Below are 13,214 nucleotides of genomic sequence, written 5' to 3' on the forward strand. Positions count from 1 at the left end.
TCCTTTCAAATTCCCCATCCACTTTTGACCTCTCACTCTCTCCATATCCCAAACTAAAACATGGGCTGCACACTCAGCCCTTTCAAATCCATTATTTCCTCTTATCATCATTAGCATGATATACTTCTTCATCTTCATTATTATCAAAGGAACACCAACGCATTTTTCTGAACAAAAGCCCAAAGTAGGAGTGCAGGCTGGAAATTATGCAGAATTATTGTATTCTTACAGAGCAGGAAGAAAATGATTGCACTCAGTCATTTTTGCATGCAGGAATGAACTAAGGCTGGATACAGTATATACTACCCTATATCCAAGGATATCATTCCAGATTATCTTCTCATCCCAGATTATCTGGTAGTGTAGATAATGATATAGTGGGATATAGAACAGTGTAGATCTGTCCAAAGTGAAGTTTTACTTCTTACTCTCTCCAGCACAGAAAAAGGTTGGTGATTTGAAGCCATCAGTGTAGTGCAATTGTGCATTGGCATTTCCTTCTTTGTAAAAGCAGCTCTATGCATATTTACTCACATTCAGTTTAGCAGGATATATTTCCAAAAAAGCAGATACAGAATTGTTCTGTCAGGAATGCGCCTATCTCTCAAGAATGCTGAACTAGACTGATTTGCTTAATGCTTCACTTATCATGATGCAAGATTATTAATACACATTTCATCTGGGTGATAAGGAGAGATTCTAATATTTTTAAAAGATGAACTGTTTCCCAAGCAGACTTTGAAAAAGTAGTCTTTTCTGGCTAAGAACCAGTGAAAGGGTTCTGTACAAAACCAATAACAATCACAGGACCACAAATGTCAAATTGGCGCAACTGAACAGTTACGAGAGATGCAATATTGAAATATGTAACCCAGTATGCATTTTCTATCAACAACAGCTCAACTACAATGGGATATTGTATTCCTGCAATAATGTCCCTAAGCAATATATAAAGCATATCCTTGAAGCAAATGGATACACATTAACAGTACACTAAAATTAATTTGGAACAGATAACTCTTTTAGCCTAGTGGGTCAGATGTTCTTGACCTAATATTTTATATCTACTCCTTTGAACTCTATGGTGCTCTATTTCCTGCTCAGCTCTATTGTACTGTGCAGAGTAAATGCAACATTAATCGGCTAAGTTAATGCGCACGGTTAGAGGGACAAGAGCTGAGCCAAGACAATTTCCTCTCTTCACTCCCCCCAAAACCTTGAGCAAGCATGCAAAGGCCTTGCCAGAAACACATTTAAAAAGCTGAGGTCCTCTGGTTTGAAACAGAGAAGGGCAGGTTGGAACATCATTTTACAAGCCTGTTATCTGCATCCAATAAAAAAACATTATGCTTGAAAATTCCAGAAAGTGCTGCAATTGAGGTTTTTGTTCAGACTTTTAGTGGACTCTGTGCTGAAAGAGCACATAAGAATGCCAATGGGCTCACTGCCCTCTAATTTCAGATGCACGAGAAGATATTTGGAGTTACTTGGCTAAGGATTTTGGTTTGTCTATTGGCTTTCAAGCTCCTTTGGGGGACCTGGAAGAATCAATTTGGAGATGGGACTTTGTCTCCAAATCCCCATACCAGGCCCATAGCCAGGATTTTGATTCGGGGAGGGGGGGGGGCGCTGAGTCTGAATGAGAGAGGATCTACTCTAGCAAACCTTTTGTATCGTTATCCCAATACCCCCATGCATATGGGATATATTGAGCATGATCATGATATGAATAAACACGTACCACGTGTCATGCCACGTACCAGTAAGGCCTTCTTGCAGACCACCCTGAGAATTTGGGGGGGGGGGGCTGAAGCCCCTCAAGCCCCCCCCCCCCCCCAGCTACATGCCTGCCCCATACCATACTGAGTTGACCAGAGACATCCTACTATTTGAAATTTCCAACAATGTCTCAGTATGATATTATTTTGGGGATAAAAGGTAAAGGTAAATGTTTCCCCTGACATTAAGTCCAGTCATGTCTGACTCTGGGGGTTGGTGCTCATCTCCATTTCTAAGCCGTAGAGCCGGTGTTGTCCGTAGACACCTACAAGGTCATGTGGCCGGTATGACTGCATGGAGTGCTGTTACCTTCCTGCCGGAGCAGTACCTATTGATCTACTCACATTTGCATGTTTTCGAACTGCTAGGTTGGCAGAAGCTGGAGCAACAGCGGGCGCTCACTCCACTCCCAGGATTTGAACCTGGGACCTTTCGGTCTGCAAGTTCAGCAGCTCAGTGCTTTAACACACTTCGCCACCGGGGCTCCTATTTTGGGGATACCATGGGAAAATTCAAAAGGCCACTCACAGCTGAGCGAAGAAGCAGATGTTCATTGAAAGCCATTGGTAAAGGTCACTATCAAACCAGGAGATGGCCCTTCATTAGTCTGCAATATTCGAGACAATGAAAATACCTCAATAGGCTCTCCAGTAGACAGATAATCTTCCAGGAAAAGGATGTAAAAGTCTGAATAAGGGTTTTATCGCATGAGGGTGGGAAACCATCACTGAAGCAGAACCATCTCCAAAGATCACGTGACACCATGCACATCCCGTGGCCTGTCTGCCTCCTCCTTGTGATTAACCCATCCCCCAGTATTAATGGGCAAAACTCAGCAACACCAGCCAATCCTACAATGTTCCTATCACCAACCTTGTGCAATAAGTCTGTTTTGCTTCTGTGCTGTCATGTTGGCAGTGAAGGACATTTGGGGGCAGGATTCTCCTCCTCTCCCATTCTCCCTCTCCACCACTATTTCTGACCTGTTTATTTTCTTTTTTTATATAATAATATGTGCCTTTTAAAAAATAATCACCATTGCTGAAACTGAAAAATTGCATGGAAATATGTGTGCAACATCGACAATTGTGCAACTGGCATGGAATAGTGGCTTGGTACAATAAAGTCTTTAGTGATAACAGGAAAAGAACCTTGATAGACTAAACCTGACAAGCCTAGCTGGTCCATTATCCTGCTCACACAGTGGCTAACCAGTTGAAAATAGAAAGCCAACAAGCAGGACAAGATTAGAAGGAAAATGTCCCACTCCCCAGGAATGGATGTAAAAAAGGATACTGGCCTCCGGATTCACAAAATGAACCGGCAAAGCAAAGAATAACAATGTTGAATGTGCATATAAATGCACAGCAGCTATGGTGTTTGAACAGTGGGAAAGAGTTCAAAGTCGAAAGGACTTGGTGGTCTCCCAAAGGCCCTCAAATGTCAACAGGAAGTAGATAAAACTCAAAGGACTATTGCTTGAAGCAGGCAAACTAGCATTAAAGCTGGACTGTCACCTTTGGTGATGGTTTCTATCACACATCCTGCTGCTGGTCTGCCTCCTGCCCGTGATTAACCTATCCCTCACTAGTAAAGGTGGTGAAGTGTGTTAAAGCACTGAGCTGCTGAACTTGCAGGCCAAAAGGTCCCAGGTTCAAATCCCGGGAGCGGAGTGAGCACCCGCTGTTAGCTCCAGCTCCTGCCAACCTAGCAGTTCGAAAACATGCCAATGTGAGTAGATCAATAGGTACCGTTCCGACGGGAAGGTAACGGCACTCCATGCAGTCATGCCGGCCACATGACCTTGGAGGTGTCTACGGACAACGCCGGCTCTTCGGCTTAGAAATGGAGATGAGCACCAACCCCCAGAGTCGGTCACGACTGGACATAACGTCAGGGGAAAACCTTAGGAAGTCCTGCACCTCCAATTCCTACAAAAAGAGGAGGGCCTATTGTACTAGAATGAATAAATGAGGGAAAGATTGTTGGAATGCTGCATGGCAATGTGCAATAGACATCTTCACAAACAGCTTCATATGAAATAGATTTTCATCCCTGCAAGTTCAATGAGGTAACATTTTCCCATGCATTTTTGCTTAATAGCTCAAGCAATGGTATATTTATAAATGGGTCCATGGTATCTGCTGGGGTTTGGTTGCAGGACACTCCTTAGATAACAAAACCCATGGACAATGGCATAGAAAAATGTGGTCATTTATATTAAAAGGCAAAATCATGGTTTGCTTTTTGGGGAGGAAATGGGAATATTTTCGAACTGTGGCTGGTTGAATCTGTGGATACAGATTATGTGGATGTGGAAGGCTGAATGTAGTTTATTTTATCTACTTTCGCTCTCCTTTTCCCTAGTTGTGGTTTTGATGAGGTTGGAGCTCAGAGAATCCTCTGTTTAGTTTCCAGTAAATTTCCCACCCTTTTATACTGGGTGCCTGTGGAATTATTATATGTTTAATTGGACCATAGGAGACCCCTAAGCCCCTCAGGACACACATTTCATCTTTCTTCATTTTAGCTGATTTATTTATGATGCTTGTCTCCAAACAGTTTCCAAGAGAAGCCAAGAACAGCTATGGAATATGATCAGGAGCTCTTACCTATTTGCTGTAGTTCCTAAAAGGTTTTTTGGGGAGGTTATTTTATAACATCACTAATTCATGGCCTGAGGCATCCTGCATCTTAGACTTATCAGTAGCTCATACTAAATAATGCAAAGGCTGCATGCTTCTCAGCACAATTCGGTAAATACTTTCCTCCAGCTGTTAAGTTTGCTCTGGAAACGAAATTGTGGAGGTCTTATTCCTTATCTATTCCCCTTTGCCTCTGAGATGCATCCCTTTAAAAGAGAGAAAAATGGAAAGCTTTCTCCATGGTGAGATATTAGATGATGGAAGAAGCACAGCCTGGCATGGCAGGGGATCATTTTGATAGTGCATTTGATATTCCAGGCGATTCCTTCCTTCCACCACCGAGTTCCCCAACTGTGCATCCAACACCTGGCAATTTTTCAATGAGATCCCATGGTCTTAAATATAAATACCTGAATACATGTTTACATGAGTAAATGAAATCTGCACCGGCAATCTTTTGGGGGGCTGAGTATAGCATCAATAGTAGTGAGATGGTAAATAACTACGGTAGGGGCCCATTCATACTGCCAATGTCCATATCCACAGATTCTGCATCCACATATTCAACCATCAATGGGTGGAAAATACCCCCCCCCCCTTTAAAAAAAATCAAAAACTCTGCCAAAGAATGCTAGTGCTTTTCATCTAGCTACAAATCCCAGGATTTTATAGCATTGAGCCATTGCAATTAAAGTGGTGTCAGGCTGCATTAATTCTACAGTGTAGGTGCACCCCTTATAATAGGGTTTTCTTGGCAATATTTACAGTAAAGTCTCACTTATCCAAGCCTCGCTTATCCAAGTTTTTGGATTATCCAAGCCATTTTTGTAGTCAATGTTTTCAATATATTATGATATTTTGGTGCTAAATTTGTAAATACAGTAATTACAACATAACATTACTGCGTATTGAACTGCTTTTTCTGTCAAATTTGTTGTAAAACATGATGTTTTGGTTCTTAATTTGTAAAATCATAACCTAATTTGATGTTTAATAGGGTTTTCCTTAATCCCTCCTTATTATCTAAGATATTAGCTTATCTAAGCTTCTGCTGACCCGTTTAGCTTGGATAAGTGAGACTCTACTGTATTTGGAAGAGGTTGGCAATTGCCTTCCTGCAAAGCTGAGAAAGTGAGGCTGAATCTACACTGACAAATAGTGCAATTTGAAATGCATTATATAGTCAGTATAGACCAGGCATGGGCAAACATTATCTCTCCAGGTGTTTGGACTTCAACTCCCACAACTCCTGTAAGCTGTTAGAAATTGTGGAGGCTGAAGTCCAAAACACCAGGAGGGACAAAGTTTGCCCATGCCTGGTATAGATCATATAATGCACTTCAGTGAAGTTCAAACTGCATTATATAGCAGTATCAAACGAGCCTGAGACTTGCCCAAGGCTTTTCCAGCAGCTGTTCTGCAACCCAGCATAAAGGAGAGTTCTGGAAATGGCAATTCCAAAAAAAATGTCAACCTTGGATAGGTTGTTTACAGTTTTGGCATTTGCTTATTTACGAGAAATTAAGCAATCCCCTTTTAAAAATGTCAAGGAACCTAGAGATTTTGTACTACAGATCCCATCACTCTCCCAACCAACACTTAGTCCAAGAAAGTAACTGATCTAGCATTCTATTTTTCACACCAGTCAGTCAATTTATTGATTGCAGCCTGCATCCTAAATTATAGAATACCTCCCCTGGGATGCACCTAAAGGCGAAAACAACGGAGAGGTTGGCACCGAGGAATGCGCCATCCCTTCTAAACAGCCTTTATGGGCGCCATGTCCTTTCTGTTCGTGGAAGGACAACTCAGGATCCAAGACTTTGTATTTTATAAAATATGTATCTTGCTATGTGCTTGAAGCTTCAAGGTGGCTAAGAATAGTAAATAAAAACAAACACTTCCCCTTAAAGAAAAAGAAGAAAGCAGATAAAAGCAGGACTAGAAATAGCCAAACAGAATTGCCAAGGGAAGAAAAAGAAAACAAAACCATAAAAGCAATTAAATTGCTATTAAAAGCTTGCAAGAATAGGCTGGCCTTTGCTGGCATCTAAAAGATAAGAGGAAGAAGGATGCCTAGTTGCACATAGGTCTAAGCAGGTCTACCTAAAACATGTCCTTCTGAGTTCAGTAAGTGGATACAGGAGCACATCCTCCATCTCAGAAAATGGCTCACTGCAAAGCCATCAGTGTCACAAAGCCATCTGTACGCATAAATATCTAAAAGAAACATAATTGGCAGCAAATATAATCTATTGAACCCTCTTATGAAAAGGCTTAGATTGGACCAGACACTCTGAAGAGATGTTACTGTACTTGGATAACTTAACAAATTGAATTATTGGTAAGTGTAAAGGATTTTTAATGAAGCCATAAAAGACGAGAGGGAGGGAGAGGGAGGGCAGCAAATCCATGGCAATTGGTCTACTACATCCAAAGCACTTCTGGCTCCCTAATCCAAGGCAAAAAAGACAAGTTGCATCCCCTTCCCAGTTATCTTTCAGCCAACTGGACAACTAACCAGCTTATCCTTTTTTAAAAGAAAAAGTACTAGCCATTTAATTAATGGAGAAATATATATTATACCTGCTGTAATGCAGGAGTGTAAGAATATGTGGAAATATATTGGAATATATTTGGAATGTAAGAATATGTGGAAAGGGTCTGGAGAACAATCCCTATGAGGAGTGACTTAAGGAACTGGGCATGTTTAGCCTGCAGAAGAGAAGGCTGAGAGGAGACATGATAGCCATGTATAAATATGTGAGGTGAAGTCATAGGGAGGAGGGAGAGAGCTTGTGTTCTGCTGCCCTGGAGACTAAGATGCGGAATAACGGCTTTAAACTACAGGAAAGGAGATTGCATCTGAACATTAGGAAGAACTTTCTCACAGTGAGACTGTTCAGCAGTGGAACTCTCTGCTGCGGAGTGTGGTGGCGGCTCCTTCTTTGGAGGCTTTTAAGCAGAGGCTGGATGGCCATCTGTCGGGGGTGCTTTGAATGGGATTTCCTGCTTCTTGGCAGGGGGTTGGACTGGATGGCCCATGAGGTCTCTTCCAACTCTATGATGCTATGATTCTATGATTTGAACAATGGTCAAAAATAGTTTACTAAGTAAGTTCAGCATGAAAAGTAATTACAATTATTCAATTCAATGTGGTTAGTGGAGATCTGGAGCCAGAGCTTTGCCCTTCCTAAAGGGAAGCAGCCCCTCCTAGCTTGTGTGTTCTTCCTTATTTATAACTTTTCCCCTCCTGACCGCCCTCTGATCTTGCTTGGATGCATGCATCCTGGTTTTTATCTGTGAAATGTTAGACTATGTGGAGGTGATGGGGAACTGTAGTGGAGTTTTGCATGCAAGACTCTTACACTATGGTTGAGCTTGTAGAATCAAGCCCTTAGCCTGAAATTCAGAAATAGAAGGAATATCTGGAGATAGAATAAGACATCTGAAAGGTTTGCATAGAAGTTATCAGTGAGCTGTTTTGCAAAATCATTAGTATTCACAGCCAGGGAAGTAAACTGCCACCGCATCAGGTCATTTCTCAGAAGAAAAAGCCTTGGGAGAAGGCCAGGAGGAGAGGAAAAGCCATGTCAAACAAGAATATTTTCAGCTCTCATTAGACATTTAGCAACCCAACACCTGGTAACTAGAATACCTGAGGCTGGCTGCAAATACAAATGATGAATCTAAATCTGTCAAGAGGAATTGAGCCAGATCCCTGTTAAGAAAGTTCTCCAAACTTGAATTAGAGCATTCACATTCTGTAAAGGGAACCACTGTTGCTATCAAGAAGCTGCTATACCTTTGGAAATTTTACACATCTCCTTATTATGTAGGATTCAATTTTGTGGGAATGTGTCCAGAGAAGGGTGGCCAAAATGGGAAAAGGTCTGAAACTGCAAGTTGCTTCTGGTGGGAGAGAATTGGCCATCTGCAAGGACGTTGCTCAGGGGACGCCTGGATGTTTGATGTTTTACCATTCTGTTGGAGGCTTCTCTCATGTCCCCGCATCGGGAGCTAGAGCTGATAGATGGGAGCTCTCCCACTCTGCATTCGAACTGCTGACCTTTCAGTCAGCAATCCTGCCGGCACAAGGGTTTAACCCATTGCACAATTGGGAGCTCCTTTCTGGAATCTAGGCCCTAAGAGGAATGACTCAGGGAACTGGATATATTTCTTTTATTTTTTAAAAAAAAATACTGTTTTTGTTACATGTCTTCATGTCAAGTCCAACCTATCACAACTTACCCTATGGTTTACTTGACAAGATTTATTCATGGGAGGTTTTCCATTGCCTTCCTCTTAGCTTACAGCATGTGATGTGCCTAAGATCGCCCAGTGGCTTTCCATGATTGACTGGGCATTTGAACCCTGGTCTCACAGTATTCAAGTCTGAACCCTCAAATTACTATTCACAACTGTCTTGTTTTAGGCAACTTCCCAGAAATGTAGATAGCATGGCTACTTGCCATTTTGGCTGGGATGTTCCTTAAATTCTATCCCAAAAAGCAATTTGTTTTCAGTTCTATTTAAGTCTGTTGTAGTCTAATCACTTATGCAAGCTGCAATTTGATCCTATATCTGTTAGATGGCTACAAGCCTAGAATATGTGGCAAAACCTTTGTTGATTGAGAGGTGTGACATCAGATTTGCCCATAAGGGAAAAGTTGCCTATCTCTTTGCAACCATCAGGGTGACAACGTACAACTAATTGTACAATCCATCCCTTAACTCTGGGCAAAGCATGGTAATGTCCCCCTTGGACGCATTATGGAGAAGTGATCAGATGCGTAATGAGGACAAGTGATTAATGAATCACTCTATATGTATGAACTGGAAAGCTAGTTCAATTAGTGTGAGAGCTTTAATGAAACAGGCTCACAAGCCTAACCATTACAGAATACTAAAAAAAAATCACACTTAATGCTGACATTAAAAGTGTTAGCATATTAGCTGATCCTGTTGTGAGATTAATGGAGGGCAGGGAAGTTCATGCTTCTTAAGCTATCTTTTTGAGCTGTCCCTGAAGTCTCTGCGCTTGAAATCACAGGGGCCTACATCCTATGACTATTGTTAGTTGTGACTAAAGTCGACTAACTGAATTATTCACCAATTTATTTATTTTATTTATTTACAGTATTTATATTCTGCCCTTCTCACCCCGGAGGGGACTCAGGGCGGATCACAATATACACGTAATTGGCAAACATTCAATGCCATATACATATAGAACAGAGACAGACATAGAGGCAATTTAAACTTCTCCAGCTTCCTGAGGGTATGCTCAATTCCAGCCACAGGGGGAGCAGCTGCTTCATCATCCGCTGCAACTGCAACTTCCTCATTCCAAACGCTTGCTGGACAATTTTTTAGGGTGTCATAAATTAGTTAAATTAGCCTCCCCACATATAAGTGGTACCTAAATTTCCTACTTGATAGATGCAACTATCTTTTGGGTTGCTTAGGTCAGCAACGAGCAGGGGCTATTTATTTTATTTTAATGGTCGGGTGCTCATTCCGCCACGGGCTGGCCTCGAACTCATGACCTCTTGGTCAGAGTGATTTATTGCAGCTGGCTACTAACCAACTAACCGGCCCAACCAACCAACATCTGAAACAGTGGATCTGCTGTACTTAGGAATAACCAACAGTTTCCAAAATCAATTGAGAAACTGTGTGCATAGCCTCCAACATTTACAGAAGAAAACCGAGACACGTGTGGCCAATAAATATTACAGAGTGATCAAGGTGGCAAAAGTCATCAACAAGCACACACAACCAAGAAGTGACTGCAGCATTTTGCTTTTGCTTGAGCCTACTGGGAGGAGCAAGTTTCTGTCCCTTTTTCTCCTCTCACACCAATTGAGCACACTATTTTTGCATTTGAAACTCTGTTTGCAGCAACTGAAATAAGCTAAGGACAAAGAAAGAAAGTGGAAAGGGAGGCAGAAAATGAGACATTTAAAAAACAGCTGAGAAAGTTGGATAACAGAAAAATCAGGACTCTTGTGCCAAATCAGGAAAGTTGGAGGGTATATTGTATGGAAAATGAAGCACCATTAAAGGATGAGGAAAGGGAGGTGTATGTTTCCTTTCCTGTGATTCAAACCAAAGTTGCCAGGTGTCTTTTATTCAAGGGACAGAAAGCTTGTCCTTTATAGGACTGGCAAAAACCGAGAGTGATTTGCTTACAGTCACCTAAGGGGTTTCCATGGCTGAGCGGGGATTTGACTCCTGGGCTCCTGGGGCCCTGGTCCAATAGTCAAACCACTACTCTATGCTGTTCTGCAATCGAATCCTGCTATGACTAGTATTAATATGGTGCTTGTTAATATCCATCTCCCATTTTATCATATATATTTATGTATGTGTGTATATATATATGAGTATATATGATATTGTTCTATTATATATGGTATTTAAGTTCTCTTGCATATCTTGGGTGAATTTCTCTACCTGATGTTGTCCAGATGTGTCCTTGCTCACTGACAACCTGGCCGCCAGGGTGATGAAGGTTGTAGTCCAGTATACTTGAAGGGCAAGAGGCTGGGGAAAATAAATTTTTAAGACTGGTGTTGATGGCAATTTTTCAACCAGTTATAAAGAAGCATTACCAATGAATGATACACTACTGTGGACCCTTGGTTTAGTTCTGGGACCCCCCGTGAATTCCAAAACCCATGATTCTTAAGTCCCATTACATACAAAGACATAGTAAAATAGTGTCACATAAAATGACAAAACCGAGAGTTCCTTTGTAGATTATTTTGGGGACGGGAGGGAATATTTTTAAGCCATGGGTGGTTGAATCAATGGATAACAAATCTGTGGATATGGGGGGTTGGCTGTAATAAGCTCTGTGCACCACAGCAGAATTCTTCATCATATCCAAGAGCAAACTTTGCTGGGAACCTTACCCCAACCCTCCCAGACATATAGAGCCATCTTATATTGAGTCAGATTTGGTCCTTTTATAATTTACTGGCATTCGCTGCAGTTTTTCTGATACGAATTCTTTTATGCTGTCAGTGGCACCTGTCTCTTTGCAATGAAATTATGCAGTTGTACTGTGGAACTGAACCTGGGAGACTGGCATTTTCTGCATACAAAGCATTCGTTCCATTACTAAATTACAACTCTTTCCAGAATTTATTTCATACCCCTCCCATCCATTTATGCTGCACAGAAAGATTTAAATGCATTCATAAACTCTGGGATGAGAGAGAAGAAAAATCTACTTGCCCGGCACACACAATTTTATCTGTAGAGCAGCAAATACTACTGAAGATGCCTTGGAGATGGTACATTTATCGACATATTTATAGACCCTGCTCTCCTTCCTGCAGCGTGGAGAGCCCCTGTCTTTTACCAGTTGCTGATCATCATTGCTAACTACTTGTCCATCATAACTGCATCTCAAGAAAGCTTAGTCATTATAATGCAAAAGGTAGTTGCATTAATTTGGAATATAAACATGGAAAGGGATCTTGTAGCACCTTTGAGACTATCTGAAAGAATAGTTGGTAGAATAAGTTTTTGTAGAATAAATCTACTCTTTCAGACCAACTGAATGTATCTGATCCTGGGCAGCACAGTTCAAGAACAACGATAGTTAAACTTCTGGAAACCAAGCCTTACGAGGAATGATTTGGGGAGCCTGATATGTTTAGCCTCGAAAACTGAAAAGTAATATAACATTATGAAGATTTTTTTTCTCTGTAGGATCTGTTTGACAGTTGACTAGTCTACCCTAGGGGATGATAGATTTTCCACCTCTGAAAGTCTTCAAACAGAGGTTCTATGGACATATGTCAGGCATGGTCTAGTTGTGTTTTATGCATGGAAGCAACTTGGACTAGATGGACCTGTGGAAGAGCAGCTGACAAAATGGAAATGTGATTAAATATTGGTTAAAATCAGAGAGAATATGGGGGGAGAGCTAGTGGAATCAAGTGTGGAAAGAGAGGAGGCATAGGTAAAAGTCCTAATGGTTAAGTTGTGTGTTATATTGGTGTGGGAACCAGCTCTTTATGAATCAGAATCAGTGGTGTGTTCATTAATGGCTTCAATATCAGCACGGCATTGATTCTGCTTCAGACTAATGGAGCTATCCAAGGTGTTGAAACACAGCCACAAAGCAGAATCAGCATCTGCTATACAGATTGAGCATCCCTTTTCCGAAATGCTTGGGACCAGAAATATTTCAGATTTTTGCAGATGCTGGAATACCTGTGTTTTGCACATAAGTTTATAATGAGATATCTTGAAGATGGGAGCTGAGTTTAAAATATGAAATGCATATATGGCTCTTATGCAAATGTGGTTTATCAATGTTTGAATTTAGTTAAATAATGCATATTCTTATCCAAATAGCCCACTCTCCCAACTATATAGGATCATTAATTTCACTGTCTACTATTGCATAACTGCATTAGTTGACATAAATGTTAAGCATAAATGTGAGCAAAAGTCACATTGGGGGGAGGGTTAACCCCCCTCAAATACACACCTGTCCCCTTGTCTTTCTCTCTCTGTCTGTCTTTGTCTCTCTCTCTTTCTCTCTCTCTCAACAGACTGGTCTTAACAGATAACTTGTTCATCCCAATTGCTGGGAAGTACCCACTTTTGGTGGCGAAGTGCGTTAAAGCACTGAGCTGGAGACCGAAAGGTCCCAGGTTCAATCCCCGGGAGCAGCATGAGCAACCGCTGTTAGCTCCAGCTCCTGCCAACCTAGCAGTTCAAAAACATGCCAATGTGAGTAGATCAATAGGTACCGCACCAGCGGGA

The 13,214-nt window shown here is 41.4% G+C and overlaps 1 protein-coding gene across 2 annotated transcripts in view; it reads right to left on the bottom strand.

The window, feature by feature from the left end:
• Positions 1-13,214, bottom strand: part of onecut2 (one cut homeobox 2) — an 83,196-nt gene that overhangs the window by 15,831 nt on the left and 54,151 nt on the right. Inside the window, exon 2 of one of the 2 annotated variants that reach the window (XM_062972540.1) lies at positions 10,884-10,973. The exons of the other annotated variant lie outside the window; for it this stretch is intronic. Within the exon in view, the coding sequence (XP_062828610.1) occupies positions 10,884-10,973 (90 nt within the window). The remainder of the gene's footprint in view (positions 1-10,883; positions 10,974-13,214) is intronic. 2 annotated transcript variants of the gene reach the window in all.

This window comes from Anolis carolinensis, chromosome 2, assembly GCF_035594765.1.
Source record: "Anolis carolinensis isolate JA03-04 chromosome 2, rAnoCar3.1.pri, whole genome shotgun sequence".
NCBI classification, from domain to species: Eukaryota; Metazoa; Chordata; class Lepidosauria; order Squamata; family Dactyloidae; genus Anolis; species Anolis carolinensis.